General features: G+C 36.5%; 1 protein-coding gene across 2 annotated transcripts in view; it reads left to right on the top strand.

Annotated features, from left to right (window-relative positions):
• ATF6 (activating transcription factor 6) overlaps positions 1 to 15,721 on the top strand; it is a 187,173-nt gene that overhangs the window by 70,278 nt on the left and 101,174 nt on the right. For both annotated transcript variants that reach the window (XM_038586263.1, XM_038586264.1), the window contains exons 13-14: positions 6,287 to 6,354; positions 10,300 to 10,414. In XM_038586263.1, the coding sequence (XP_038442191.1) occupies positions 6,287 to 6,354; positions 10,300 to 10,414 (183 nt within the window). The remainder of the gene's footprint in view (positions 1 to 6,286; positions 6,355 to 10,299; positions 10,415 to 15,721) is intronic.

The raw sequence follows: 15,721 nt of genomic DNA, 5'->3' as shown, positions 1-15,721 counted from the left end.
AGACTGGTGGATAGGGGAGTGGGTGAAATAGGCAAAGAGAGTCGAAAGGTACAGATTTCTAGTTATAAGTAAGTTATAAGGTTATGATATACAACATGGTGACTAAAGTTAATAATACAGTATTTGTATATTTGGAACTTAGTGAGAGAGTCTATCTTTAAAGTTCTCATCACAAAGGAAAAAATTAAATAAATATTTAAATATACTCAAAATTAGAGATAAGTTCTCTAAAGAAAAAGTGGGGTTGGAGATTAGAGGTTAAATTGAGAGCTAAGTAGCTATTTTATTCTTATTTTTTAAATAATTTTTTAAAGTTTTTTTTTATTTTATTTACTCATGAGAGATACAGAGATACTCATGATATTTTATTTACTCGCGAGAGAGAGAGAGAGAGAGAGAGAGAGAGAGGCAGAGACACAGGCAGAGGGAGAAGCAGGCTCCATGCAGGAAGCCCGACTGTGGGACTCGATCTTAGGTCTCCGGGATCACGCCCTGGGCTGAAGGTGGCGCTAAACCTCTGCGCCACCGTGGCTGCCCCCTAAGTAGAGATGGCTTCTATAAAGAGACTTCATTTGAGTATTGTCAAGGTAATTCATGTTAGGTGTTGTAACAACTAGCCTTAAAATCTCAGTAGTTTAATGGAATACAAATTTGTTTCTCACCCACACGACATCTGATACAGCTCTCTAGGATGGCTTTCCTTCAGGCAGGTTCTTTCTAAGTTCTTTCTACTTTGTGGCCCAACAACATGAAATTCTTTGGTTCTAGGCTTTGGATGTTGGGGAAGAAAGAACTTGGAAGATTGTGCACAATGTTGTAGGGAATCCAGCCTGAACTTTAGTCAATGTTCAGTTCTCTCTTGCAGTAGATTAGGCAAATGTAATCTCCTCGTGTGCTCAGGAAGAAGAAAACGGTTTGGTGAGAACATTGCTTTTGCAATAACAAAAAATAAGGTGTGAACAGTCTAAAGATCCAAGGGAAGATCTGGAGAAAGAATTTCTGGAAAAAGGGAATAGCAAATATGAAGCTCTCAGGAGGAAACAGTCTGCATATTTGAGTAACATCAAGAAGTTGTATATGGCTGGACTGCAATGTCTAGGGATACAGTAGAGGAAGATGACATCAAAGAGGCAGTAGAACCTAATTCATATCAAACCTCATAGGCTAGGTGAGAACTTTGGATTTCATATTGAGAGATTTGAGCAGGGAAGTGATTTAATCTCATATTTTACCCTCCAAGATTTTCTCTTTCTTTTAGCAAATTGCCTATAATGTGACTAGGTGGGTTTTCTTTTTTTTATTTTTTTTAATTTTAATTCAATTAATTAAAATATAGTGTATTACTAGTTTCAGAGGTAGAGGTCAGTGATGCATCAGTTTTTATAACACCCAGTGCTCATTCCATCATGTACCCTCCTTTGTGTCCATCACCCAGTTACCTTGGACCCTCACTCCTGCCCCTCCAGCAACCTTGTTTGCTATGGTTAAGAGTCTCTTATGGTTTGTCTCCCTTTCTGTTTTTTTCTTGGTTTATTTTTCCCTCTTTTCCCCTATGATCTTATTTTATTTCTTAAATTCCACATTTGAGTGAGACCATACAATTGTCTTTCTCTGAGTTATTTCACTTAGCATAATATACCCTCTAGTTCTATCCACGTCATTGCCAGTCGCAAGATTTTGGTTTTTTGATAGCTAAGTAGTATTCCATATACATATATATAGACCTCATCTTCTTTATCCATTCATCTGTTGATGGACATCTGGACTCTTTCCGTAGTTTGGCTGTTGTGGACATTGAATTAATTAATTAATTTTTATTTATTCATTTATTTAGTTATAGATTTGATTTACTGATTTATTGATTTTATTTATTTGATAGAGAGCCCAAGCAGGGGGAAGGGTAGAGGGAGAAGTAGGCTCCCTGCTGAGCAGGAAGCCTGATGTGGGGCTGGATCCCAGGACCCCAGGATCATGACCCGAGCTGAAGGCAAACTCCCAGCTGACTGAGCCACCCAGGAACCCTTTTTTTTTTTTTTTTTTAAGATTTTATTTATTTATTCATGAAAGACACACAGAGAGAGAGGCAGAGACATAGGCAAAGGGAGAAGCAGGCTCCAGGCAGTGAGCCTGATGTGGGACTCGATCCTGAGACTGCGGGATCACCCCTGAGCCAGGGGCAGGTGCTCAACCCCTGAGCCACCCAGGCACCCCTCAAGATTTGAGATTCTATGATTATCCCCTATGTGCCTCTCTGGGCCTCTCTGATATCTTTATTCATGTATTATGGCAATTTTGTTGGTTGTTAGTACCCCTGGAAGCTACAGGCACTCCTTACTAAGGTCACAGTTCCTCACAAGCCCAAAGCTGCTTACTGGCATCGGAATGCAATGTCTAGTAGTGTAAAAACTCATGTCTGACAAAGATTACACTTCAGCTGCTGCTGGGTAGAGGAAAAATGGACTCTGTCTCTCTTTGCCTTTCCAAGTCTGATGCAAGCATATATTATTGGCAGTACCTAAATTATATCAACCCTGATGGCAAAAAACTTTGGGTAATACAGGTTTTAGGCTTCCACCCCTTCCTATACAGGGGAAGAGCAAAAAACAGGCAGATAATTGCCAGTAGATAATTTCACAGAAAAGATATAATAGACTTTATGAAAAATTAGGTTACAATTCTTGGCCTAAATGAGTTTTTTGCTTTATCCTTTAATAAAATTTTTCATGTTATTTTTTTCCTTTTCTCACTGGATAAATGAATAGAGAGTTTATTTACTATATGAGGCGTACTTGGTGTTCTTTAATCTTAAGGGAATTTTAATACAAAAAAGATAATTTTGTTTTAATTTCACAGCCTTTGAACAGGAGGTGATCTGTAGTATTATTTTTTTCTCTAGTATCTTGGGTGAATATGTTTCTGTACTGAGCTTAGATAATGGTCAGAAATTTGGGCCTCTTTGCTATTATGGAAAAAAGAGTGAGAAGGATGCATCTATATTAGCCAAGGGAAAAATAAGTTCTTGGTAAGAAGGATCATTCTGCTTATATTATTGTCAATACCAAAACAGAAAGAATTCCACTGATCTCTTTCTCAGTGTAAAGAGTGCTCTGGGTACTCTTCTTTCCTCATTTCAGCCCTCTTTTTCCTCACAGCTACTCCTTCCAGATGTTTAAAAGGATCCAATAGTCTAGTTAAGATAGTCTGTAAATTTGAAGAATTGACATTTCTTTGAAATTTCCGTGATCTCTAAGCATTATATCTTTCATTTTGCTCATCCCGTTTCATAATTCATAGGTTGCAAAGAAAAGGTAAAGGGGCCCATTAGTGAAAATACCTTTCAAAATGAAGGCAAAATCAGACATTTTCAGACAGATAAAAACAGACAGTTTATCTCTGGAAGGTCTGCACTCTAAGAAATACTAAACATTTTTTAGATTAAGGGAAATGATAGCAGAGACAATTTCAGATTAGCAGGAAGGAAGAGCACCAGAATGAGCAAATATCTGATAAAAATAAATGGTCTTTTAATTAAAAATATCTTTATTTTATATATGTATGTATATTTAAATGTCTTTAAAAGATTATTTTTTTAATCGAAACTTGTAACAATTTCTTGTGGGTTTATAGCTTATGTAGAAGTAAAGTGACAAGACACTAGGAACACAGAGAGGGAGGTAAATGGAATTAGAAAGTTATATTGTTCAAATAATATTTAAAGGTAGACTGTGGTAACGTAAAGATAATCTCTAGAGCAAACAGTGAAAAATAGCACAAAGAAGCAAAGCTGAACAGCCAATACAGGAAATAAATGTGGAATACTAAAAAATATGTATTTTAACCAAAAGAAGGCAGGAAAGGAATAAAGAACAAATAGGATAAATAGAAAATATATACCAAGATAGTGGACTTAAACCCAGCTATACTAGTAATTACATTTAATGGGTAAACACATGGGTTAAAAGGGAGAGATTGTCAAACTATTTTTGAAAAGGGAAGACACAACTATATACTGTATATAGGAAGTAACATTTTATTGATTGATTGATTGATTGACTGATTTGAGAAAGAGAGTGTGTGTGCATATGGAGGGCGGAGGGGCAGAGCGAGAGAATCTCAAGCAGACTCCCCATCAGGTGTGGAGCCAACACTGAGCTCCATCTCCTGACTCTCAGCTCATGATTGGAGCTGAAATCAAGAGTCAGGTGCTCAACTAAAGGCACCACCCAGGCACCCCAGGAAGTAACATTTTAAATATAAAGGCACATGCAAAATAGAAGGGTGGAAAGTATGTATACTGTATAAATATTAAGCATTATAAAGCTGGCGCGGGGGCCAGCCAGAGGTTAAGGTCCGCCTTTGGCTCAGGTCACGATCCTGGGATCCAGCCCTGTGTCAGGCTCCTTGCTCAGTTTGGAGCCTGCTTCTCCCTCTGCTCCTCACCCTGCTTGTGTGCTCTCTCTCTCTCTCTCTCTCAAATAAATAAATAATATCTTTTAAAAAAAAAGAAAGCTGGTGTGGTTATATTTATCAGAGTTCTTGACAAAGGATATTGTAAGTGACAGGGAAATTTCATAATTTATAAAAGGAGCATTTAAGAAAACATAATTCTGAATATACAGACCCATAATAACAAAGCTTCAAAGCAAAAAAAAAAAAAGTGATAGAACTTAAAAGGAAAAATAGACAAATATGAAACATAATTGGAGCTTTTAACATCCTCTCATTTATATGTAAATGTCTACCTCATATTTTTGCTAATTGTGACCTTTTGCTAAATCCTACATAGCTAAAAATGTCAATGCTCATGGGCAGTTTTTCAGAGCTTCTTTTGTTAATTGGTGTAAATGACACGCCCAATTTCTATTTGCTTAATGGCTGTATAAGAGCTTTCTTTAAAGCCTCTCCACTCATTTCTGAGTTTAGGGAAAGAAATCTGATTTTTTTCAGACTTTTATGTTAATTTCAAATGTGCCAAAGTAGCAATATCATTTAAAATTCACCAGATATTTAATCTGTTTTTTTTAAACTTAATTTTTATTAGCTAGCTATAATTTAAATTTGGCTTTATTGGGACACTTGGGTGGCTCACCGGTTGAGTATCTGCCTTTGGCACAGGGTGTGACCCCAGAGTCCTGGGATCAAGTCCCACATCAGGCTCCCTGCATGGAGCCTGCTTAAGTGTATTTGTTTTTCTTTTGTCCTTTTCATTTTATTGATGTTCTTTTTCATTTTTGTTTGAACAATCTTTTATTGAGCACCTGTTTCATGTTAAGACTTACTTTAGATTTTCATAAAATAAAACCCTTGTTACAAAGCCAGAAATTGGAAGCCCAGTAATCATCTCTGCATATAGATTCCATCCACAAAATAAAATTCTTCCCTCTTTTTTCTTTTAACCCTTTATATATTCTTCTATTTTAACATGTATCACATTGTATTGTTTCCACATGTCTGTATTCCTAGCGCATGTTGTAGGTGCTCTGTAAAAGTTTGACTGTTGAAGGATGGATGGATGGATACAGTAATGAAGAGATGCTAATAGTCTTATGAGTAAACAGTTACTTAAGCCACTTTTTGACAGGGTAGTAGTAAGGTCAGTTTCTAACATAGTAATTGGTAATGTGTTCTTGAACTCTAATCCCCTTCTAAAAGTCTTCTGAAGATCAATCTACACAACTGCCTGGGAATAGAAGACATAGGACAAAGCAGATACTAAGAGGAAGATAGGTTTCCAGTATAGCATCCGTGGGTCACATCAGTTCCAGATGAGACTGTTCTCTGGCCAAAAAAGTCATCGGTGAGATCTCTTTAATGACAGCTTAGTCCATAGGTATATTTAGGCATGAAGGTCTTTGTATTTAATTCAGTAAACAATAGGATCTAGTTTTGTTATGGACCTTTCACATTTCAGGAACTTTTCATTGGGGGAAATAATTATTTTAGACAAACATAAATTGTTTTATGTTCAGTAATATTTGTATGACTTGGTCATAAATCTTGTGATTATTGGACTAAGCTTTTAGGCTGTATTTTTAAACTTTATGAGAAATGTCTTAACATTTTAATCTCCTTAAGACACATCTCAAGTCCAGAGTGTAAACAGAAGAGTTCTAATCTCTCTGTTGGTGTCTAGTTATATGAACCTAATATGTCAGAATATTCATGAACAAAAAAGTATATGAATACTTTAGTGAGAGTTTAGTAAATGTAAATGTAGGCTGAGTCACTATAGGAAGATCTTCATATAATTTCATTATATGGTATTAAAAATCTTTTTTTCTTCCAGGGTGCTCTGGAACAGGGCTCAAATTCTCAGCTCATGGCTGTCCAATACACAGAAACCACTAGTATCAGGTAAGAAAGTGTAGAAGTTCTTGGCCAAGGAATTTTAAATACCTAGTATTTTAGTAAAGTTGCAAAGCACATTTCCCTTCCACCTTAAACTTGATCTCATCTGTGACTTTTCTGTTAGTTCACTTAACATACTGCATCAGAGCAGTCAGAGTATACCCAGATAATTTCAAAAGGTTAACTCTCAAATTCCTTAAATACAGATTTAGTTAGAATGCTGTTCAGTCATAATTTTGCTATAAAATTTAAATACATATAACTCTCGTCCACAATTTGTATCTATTTCATGAGCCAAGAGGAAGAGAATGTTATTTTGTGAATGTCTGCTCTGTGCCAGGTGTCCTGCTGAGTGCTTTACATGCATTTTATTTTTAAATCTGTATAGTAACTTAAAGTGTAGATATCACAGTCCCTATTTTATATAGAGAAAAACTGGAGAGGTCATTTATTTTTTTATTTTTTATTTTTAAAAATATTTTATTTATTCATGAGATACACAGGGAGAGAGAGGCAGAGACACAGGCAGAGGGAGAAGCAGGCTCCGTGCAGAGCCAGAAGTGGGACTTGATCCTGGGTCTCCAGAATCACGCCCTGGGCTGAAAGTGGCGCTAAACTGCTGAGCCACCTGGGCTGCCCTCATTTATTTTTTCTAAGCCAGAGTCATAGAACCAATAAGTGGCATAGAATAAGCATTCAGATCTGTTTGATTTAAAATGCGTTTTTCACCACACTGATGCTACTTAAGATTTTGAAGGATTCCCAAAGGGGTGCTGTACCTAAGTTTGAAATATATGGACCAAACCTATCTCACTAAAAGGAACAGTGTGATGGGAGACCATGTAGTGTCATGATTAAGATGCTGGGTTTTGAGTTGCCAGAATACAAATCATTTCTGCCACTTACTTGCTCTGTGGATTCAAGCAGGTTACTTAAGTTTCCTCATCTACAAAATTTTGGCCACACAGAGTTGATGATTAAATTGCGTAATTTATTTACAGCACTTTATATGGTACTTGGCATGTTCAAAAACCAGTAATGACGATGATGTGATACTATTGAAGACAGTATCACTGAAGTGGAAGCAGAGTCTCAGATTCTGTCTGTATCTTTCCCTTAGACTTAGCGTTCATGATTTATTTAATATTACTTTCACATTTACTGAGCACCAGCTGTGTGTCAGTGTATCAGGTACTGAGAATGTATGCCCAGTATAAGTTGAGAGCTGTTCATTATCTTGTTAACTGAGAATTGCCAATAAATGGCACTGAGCAGCATATTGGCATATCATAAATGTTTAAAATCCTGAGATACTGTATTATCTTGTAGAAATAGGTAATTCAAATGTATAGTAACTAATAATTCTCTAGTGATCAGAGTATTTCATTGATTTACTATATACATATTTAAAAATATTTTTGCTATTTTAATGGAATTTTTTTTTTTTTTTTTTGAGAGAGAGACAGAATGTGTCCCATGGAGGGGTAGAGGGAGACAGGGAGACAGAGAGAGAGAATCTCAAGCAGGCTTCACACTCAGCACGGAGTCCAATGTGGGGCTCCATCTCACGACCCTGAGATCATAACCTGAGCTGAAATCCAGAGTGGGACGCTTAACCCACTGAGCCACCCGGGTCCCCCCACAACCTTTTTATTAAGGTAGGCTCCATGCCCAGTGTGGAGCCTACTGTGAGGCTTGAACTCATGACTCTAAAATCAAGACCTGAGGTGAGATCAAGAGCTGGACACTTAACCAACTGAACCACCCAGGCACCCCATATATTCATTTTTTGATGCATCATTATGATGGGATATTATTTTTTTACTAGTTAAAAACGTTTTTAATCTCTGTATCTTCCTCTGAAGTTTGCTGTGAACCTAAAAGTGCTTTTTAAAAAGTCTTTAAAAAAATGTTTTAAATGAACTACTTATGTATTCTGTATCTGTGAATCTGCCTACTTATTAAAATGTGCCTCTGCCCCAAAATCAATACTCAGGGTTCTTTCACAGTCATTCACAAATTTGCATAGATAGTCCCAGGTGAGGCTTAATTAACAAGGCAAAACTCTGCCTTCTTGTTTCAGCTCTCACACTGTAAACAAGTTTCTTTTTTGAGGTCAATTAGTACCATATTTTTCACATTTTTGTTGGTGGTTTCACTGTTTAAAATGATCCTGAAGCATAGTAGAACTACCTGTTGTCTAAGAAAGCTGTGTTATGCTATATGGGGAAAATATACATATTAGATAAGCTTCATTCAGTCATAAGTTATAGTGCCGTTGACTGTGGGTTCAATGGTAATGAGTAAACCATATCTATGTCAAAGAAGGTGTCTTTAAACAGAAACATAGAACAAAGTTGTTATATGTTGATCAGTTGACAAAAATACTGTATCTAGGAGCTTGTAGGAACCTAACCTTGTATTTCCCTTAGGAGAATGTTTCAGTATTTACTAATTCGGTGTTCACACTGACTTTATAAAATATAACTGCCATGAATAATAAGAACTGATTGTGTATTCGGGGGGCACCCGATGGCTCAATCAGTTAAGCATCCAACTCTTGATCTCAGCTCATTCTTTAATCTCAGGATCGTGAGTTCAAGCCCCAGTTTGGCCTCCACACTGGGCATAGAGCCTACTTTGAAAAATAAAAAAGAATTGATTGTGTGTTCAAAATAATATGGTTAGAAATGGTCTCACAGGGAGCAAATGGAATTATTTCAAAGAAAATTCTTATGACTCATTTATAATTTTCCTTTTAGATCAGTCCTTTTTTACTTTTAAAGTTTGATTGAAAACAGAAGAACATTTAAGAAAGAAAATGTAGAAAAAAATTAAAAAAATTAAAAAAAAGAAAGAAAACATAGGTTGTCTTTTTGAAGAAAAATGAAATATTATTTCTTTAACTCTCCTTTAACTTCTGGGCATTAGGTTATTGTGCTTAATAGTAAAAGTCTGAAAATATTAAAAACTATGTTAATATCATTTGAGTATATCTTTGGGGATATAGTGTAGTTGAGATACTATAATTTTAGATAAAATTTTATGTGAAGGCATTGATGTGGTACTTTTAATATCTATGACCAGCATTTGTTGAGTGACTCTTAAGAAATAGGAACCCCCCCCCCCCAAAAAAAAAGAAATAGGAAACCCATGCTTGATACTTCACATATAGAACATCCCTGATCCCAATAACAATCCTGCAGGTTTATATTGTTATCCCCATTTTAAGGATGAGGAAATGTGGTTGCCCAGAGGTTGAGTTGCCCAAGAATACTCACCTGAGGAATGAAGAAGAAATTCAAAGCCGAGTTCTACCCATCTGTCACACAGCCTCCTAGGCAAGCACGCCTCATAGATTTGACAGAGTGGTGAAAAAGAAGTTTTCCTCAGACTTTATTTCTGTCACCAAAAATTGCAAACCAATGCAGAAATCTGTTTTCTGATACTTTTATTATTTTTACATGCTTTGCAGTGCACTTGATACATTTTAGAGTTTACAGTGATACATTTTAGAGTTTTCCATTCAGAAATGAGAGTTTTAGTTTTAGCGAATTAGATCTTACAAATATCCTGACCATGGGCTTTTCAAAATGTCAGTGTAAAAATTATTGCTGGGGCACCTGGGTGGCACAGTCTGTTAAGTGTCTGCCTTTGGCTCAGGTCATGATCTCAGGGTCCTGGGATCGAGTTCCGCAGCTGGCTCCCTGCTCCACAGAGAGTCTGCTTCTCCCTCTTCCTCTGCCGTTTCCCCTGCTTGTGCTTTCTCTCTCACTCGCAACCTCTCAAGTAAATAAAATCTTTAAAAAAATTATTGCCAAATGCTGCTAATATTTCGCATGAGAGAAATTCTTATAATTCAGACATAGCCTTAGAATGGGGGGGGGGTATTTTTGAGAGGATATGAAATTTTCTAGTTTAAGAACACTTTGCCCTTTTTTTTTCCTTCAGCGGGAACTCAGGGAGTGAGCTCCAAGTGTATTATGCATCACCCCGAAGTTATCAAGATTTCTTTGAGGCCATCCGCAGAAGGGGAGACACATTCTATGTTGTGTCATTTCGAAGGGTAAGTCCTCTTTGAAAGGATAAAGAAGATATTTTGGAATACCTGCTGTGTACAGGGCATGGGGCTGAATACTGTGGGAAGTAAAGAGACTTGAGATAGGAAGCAGTGTAAATATACTATGTGAGTGGAACTGGAAGACATGCTTGTTCCTGAGCTCTTGAGCAAGTGAAGACAAACATGGGATTGATGTCAGGCAACGAGTTTAGATCTGGAATATATAAACGGCCTACTGATTTTTATTCTTTGTCATTTCTGTATCTATACTGTTTGTTTTTAACAAAAGAAGTAAAAACGTGAAAATTTTTTTTAGGCTTTGTGGTGGTAGTCCCATTTGGTTATTGAGAAATAGACTTCCCAGATGTGGGATCAAGGTGAATCGTGGGCTGATCAGTATATTAATGTGGAATGTTTGGATTTATGTTTTTAAGACTTCCTGTTCTTCTTTTCTCTCTCTCCTTTGGCAGACATTTACTCCTCTTGGTGAAGAATGTGTTAGTTTATGCAAAAGGAAATGTTTATATGTGTACTTTTGAATGTTACAAATGTTAAATGGAAACAAGATGCACAGCTATTTACATTCCGTCAACTTTTCCTATAAAAGGAAAATATATTTTTCATAGAGTTGCCATTTGAATGTCTCTGTTAGAGTGCTGTACGTTAAACCAGGAATACATGAATGAGTTCGAATTCCTTGGAGGTTTGTGTCTAGGCTTTTCTTTTTTTGAGAATGTAGAGGGGGGCACTGTTAGAAATAAGCATGTGCTAACTGCAGAGTAACAGTTCATTCTGATTATTGTCACCACTCAGTATCTGAAATTCTCAGTTAACTCAGTTCTTTTCCTGATGTATAAATAGTAGCTCAAATTTTAGGATTAGAGAACTTTGGCATTTAAAGATTAGAGATCAAACATTTTGTATATTTTTAGCTGTTAATCAAATACACTTGGGGATTTGGAATTCTTGTGCAGTGCCATCTCATGATTTCTGCCTATCCACAAAATTCCTTGTGCCAGGCTTATTCTCTCAGACATAATTGGTGTATGTCTCTACTGCACAAGCCTCAGAGTTCATTTCTAGCAGCAAGGGGGCAGCTGAGAACAGGGTTTCAGCAAGGCTCCGACTGTATTGACTGCTGAGAACTAAGTTGTTTGCCTTAGTGTCAACATAGTCATGTTAAAAGTGGAAGAAAATGAGATCTAGCAGTGCTGTGAAGAGACTTGATAGGTGTTAGAATGAATGTGTTGAAGTATATGTTTATAGAAGCTACCAGACTAAAGTGTTTTTAACCCTCAAATAGCTGAATACTTTTTCTCAGGTTCCAGATAATTTCTCCATTATTTGACCAAAACGGTATATATAGTATGTATTAGAAGTATCAGTGGTCAAGCCACGGGTTGAAGTCCTAGTTAATAATGTTTTTCTAGGGAATAGAATAATAATCCTAGCCTTAAAGGGATTATATATACAAAGGAAGATGAATGGTGTTCTTATTTTAAATATATACATTGTATTTCTTGCATTGTAAAACTCTTTCTCTTTAGTTTCTTGTAAAAAATGCTGTTGGAAAATTATTGATATCCTCCCTGCCCCCCCCTTCCCCTGCAACTTTTTGATACTCTAGAAGAAACAGTTTTTCTCACATTCTGGAAAACTGTTAGGACTGTCACATTCTGTTTGGATTTTTTGTTTCCTAATTACTGATTTATCACATTTTGGTGTTTTAGATCAAGGAAAAGTGACATTCTGTTTCATTTTTTCTTGTTTTGTTTTAACAGCAGGGCTAAGGAAGTTAATTTTATCATGATGATTATAAACTGTGTCATGGGACAGGAATTTGGTTCTTAAATGCTGGATTAGGTTCTTTTTGTTCTTGCTAAAATGAAAATGAAAGAAGTAATGACCTCATGCTTGGTTTTTGCTTCCATTTTTCAATGTAAAATATTCTTCTAACAGTTTCATCAAAAAGGTGAGGGGCATCATTCCTTGTTAGAAAGATGCAGGCTTTTTTCCCCATGGAGGTTCATAATTTCATTGACAGATATTACTATAATTGATACTCTCTGATTGCATTGGAATTGAAGAAATACAGATATTTTAAAGCTCCAAGGTTCGGCTTAGTATAAACCATATGTAAGAGAGCCAGTAAGCAAGCCGTATTGTTTTATTTTATAATTGGATATGTATTTAATAAAATATTTTAATATCTAAAAAAGTAGAGGTAGCCATTGGCTGTTTGGTCTACCATTATTTAATAAACCTACTGTGTCCCAGACTTCTACCTCCTGACACTCCCCCTTCCCACACTCCTTAATCACATTACAGTTGAGCTGCTGAAATAATTTTCTCTGAGACTCACTCTTGGATAACTGCTGACTTCCTGTTACAGGCCAGCAGGAAAGAATGCTTATGATCCCAGTAATCCTGTCAGAGGTTCAAACCTTTTCCTGTTCTTTTGACTTTTAAGTTTTTGCCTCCAACACAGTGACTCCACTCCCTTTATTTAGTTCCAGGTGTTCATTACTTATTTTCTTATAAGCATTCTGTCTTTTTCTCCTTTCTTTGACTTGTTTTAGTATGATTTACAGTCCAGGTGGTGGAAAATAATGTTTTTTCAAACTTCCAAGTCACTTTGAGTGTGGTATAACTGATACATTAATAAAAAAATCCAATTAGGTTTAATGTTTATTTTTTTCTTAGTGCTTTCATATCATACTCTGTTTGGGGAGGGAGGGAGTAAATTAAGAATATAATAAAATGAATTCAAAAGCATGGGACAGAAACAAATAAAAAGGCTTATGTAAGGTAGGATAAAGAAAAGTGTAAAGAAAGATAACATTGAGAAAAAAGGCAAGAAAATGATACTTTGTCTATAATTCCACTAAACGTTGAAATACAATTCTAGATGCTGTTCTTTTGTCTTTTAATAAATAGAGAAAGGAATTTTTATCTTGCTGGGGGCAATTTCCCTTAAGAACAGGCTCTTTGATTCATGTGGCTGTGAATTTCAGTTCACCATAGTATCTTCATTCTTGTTTGAGACGTCCTCTTCCAATGAAATGGAAGCCTACTTTTTGGAACATAATTTATTTCTATTATATTTTCTGTTTTCAGTACCCATCCCTCAAATCAAAGTCAGGCACTTAACATTGCCTTTGCGTCTACTTCAGGTACAGAATGTAACACACATAAGGAGAACCTGAGCTATGGATGTATGTCTGCCTCAGAGATGTTTCTCTCCCCATCTTCCTGAGTACTTTATGCATTCTAGATATATATCATACTTTTTCTGAGTATTTTATGTGTTCTTCTATATAGTACCATATTTGGGTATTTTACCCCTTCTTGGTCTCTTATAAAAAAAACTTAGAAGCAGTATCATATATATGGCATGGATTCTTAGGATAATCTTAAATAATAGGGTCTTATTGTAAGATACAAGAGGATTGAAGAAGCACGTGGAACTGGCTCAGCAGCTAAATAGTCCTATGCTTGTGTTTCCTAGACTGGAATGTATACTAGGCCTCTTAGAGATTGGAATAGTGGCTTGTTGTCATTCCTGATTCCACAGCAGCTCGTGATTTCATGTTAGTCTTTAGCACACATCACTCATCCAGATTTTCCATATAGAGGATCTGATTGTGTGTATGTGTATGTGTATGTATATATGTGTGTATGTGTGTGTCTCCCCACATATGTCATCTCTTATGTGGAATCTTACTGAGATAGCCTGGCTTATGATTCATGGTCCATTCATTTGTGACCAGGGAAATAGAGTTGATTTCAAATGTATTCTCTTGGTTTGTAAGCCAGCAACTTTATGCAGAAGGGAACAGCTTAGAGCCACTCTTCTGACAAAATGATAGTGGTGGGCTTTTAGAGCTTTACGAACTGTTTATCATACTCTACAACCTGGCATTTTAAAAAAATTCTTATATTGGTCCCTAATTGTTTGATCTACAAAGTCATCTTCTTGTCTATATCATAACTCTCTTAAAGGCAGGAAGTGTCCTAGCTTTTTTATTACCACCTGTTCACACTCAGCACAATGCCAGCTACTTGATGTTTAGTAAACAAAACAACTTTAGGTTAATGGTTCACTAAGAGAAATCACAGTGATGGAAGTTTGTTGCCTTTCATAATCATTTAAGGGGTATTTTTGCATCTGCTTTGCTTAAAGAAATGTGAATCTACCAATCCAAGGAATAGCATAAGCAGTGCTGAATTCTTTTTTTTCTTTTTTTTAAGATTTTATTTGTTTATTCATGAGAGACACACACACGCACACACACACGCACACACACACACACAGAGGCAGAGACACAGGCAGAGGGAGAAGTGGGCTCCATGCAGGGAGCCCGATGTGGGACCGGATCCTGGAGTCTACAGGATTACACCCTTCCTGGGCTGAAGGCAGCACTAAACCGCTGAGCCACTGGGCTGCCCAGCAGTGCTGAATTCTAACAGAAAATTTAGAGGTGACCTTTCTCCATTTATGGTTGCACTTGCCAGAGATGCATCATCTTTGTTCTTGTCTCTGAATCTAAACTTTAGAGCTGAAGAAAATCACCTGGCTGAAATGTTTGACTATGAAATGTTTAATGGCCACTAGGTAGAACTTTGAGGTGTTTACATCCTCATTTTTTAATGTTTGGCAGAAACATTTTAGAGTAGATTGTTGTTAGACCTCATTGCTTTCTTTTTTTGGAGAAGAGATGATGTCTAGTATGTGTACATTCCAGCAGCAAGAACCAGAAACTTGAAACTTTGGACAGAGTATAGAAAAGCTCTAATTATTGCAGAAGGATGATTTGTGATGTTGTTTCAGAATGTCTGCCAAAATTTGATTCCTGTGGAAGGCCATAAAAAAAAATTCACAGAATAACTTTGATATTTCCTAAATGTAATACCCGGATTAATACCTGATATATGCTTAGAAGAATGGCATGTTTTTTGTTGTTGTTTTTAAAAATTTTATTTATTCATTAAAGAGACAGAGAGAGAGACAAGCGGAGACATAGGCAGGGGGAGAAGCAGGCTTCCTGCAGGGAGCCCAATGCAGGGCTTGATCCCAGTCCCTGGGATCACGCCCTGGCTGAAGGCAGATACTAAACTGCTGAGCCACCCAGGCGTCCCTGGCATGTTTTTTTTTTTTTTTTTTTTTTTTTAATGCATGTTATTTATTTCTTGGAATTACTATTATATATATATGTAAAATCCTCAGAGACAAGAGGAATTTCCTTAGTAATCAAGGGATATTAGTCACTTTATAAAGTCTACTTCAGAAGGATACAGCTCCTTTTGTTTTGG

Source organism: Canis lupus, chromosome 38 (genome assembly GCF_011100685.1).
Source record: "Canis lupus familiaris isolate Mischka breed German Shepherd chromosome 38, alternate assembly UU_Cfam_GSD_1.0, whole genome shotgun sequence".
NCBI classification, from domain to species: Eukaryota; Metazoa; Chordata; class Mammalia; order Carnivora; family Canidae; genus Canis; species Canis lupus.
Note: the sequence above shows the minus strand (reverse complement) of the source record. Positions and strands in the feature narration are given on the sequence as shown.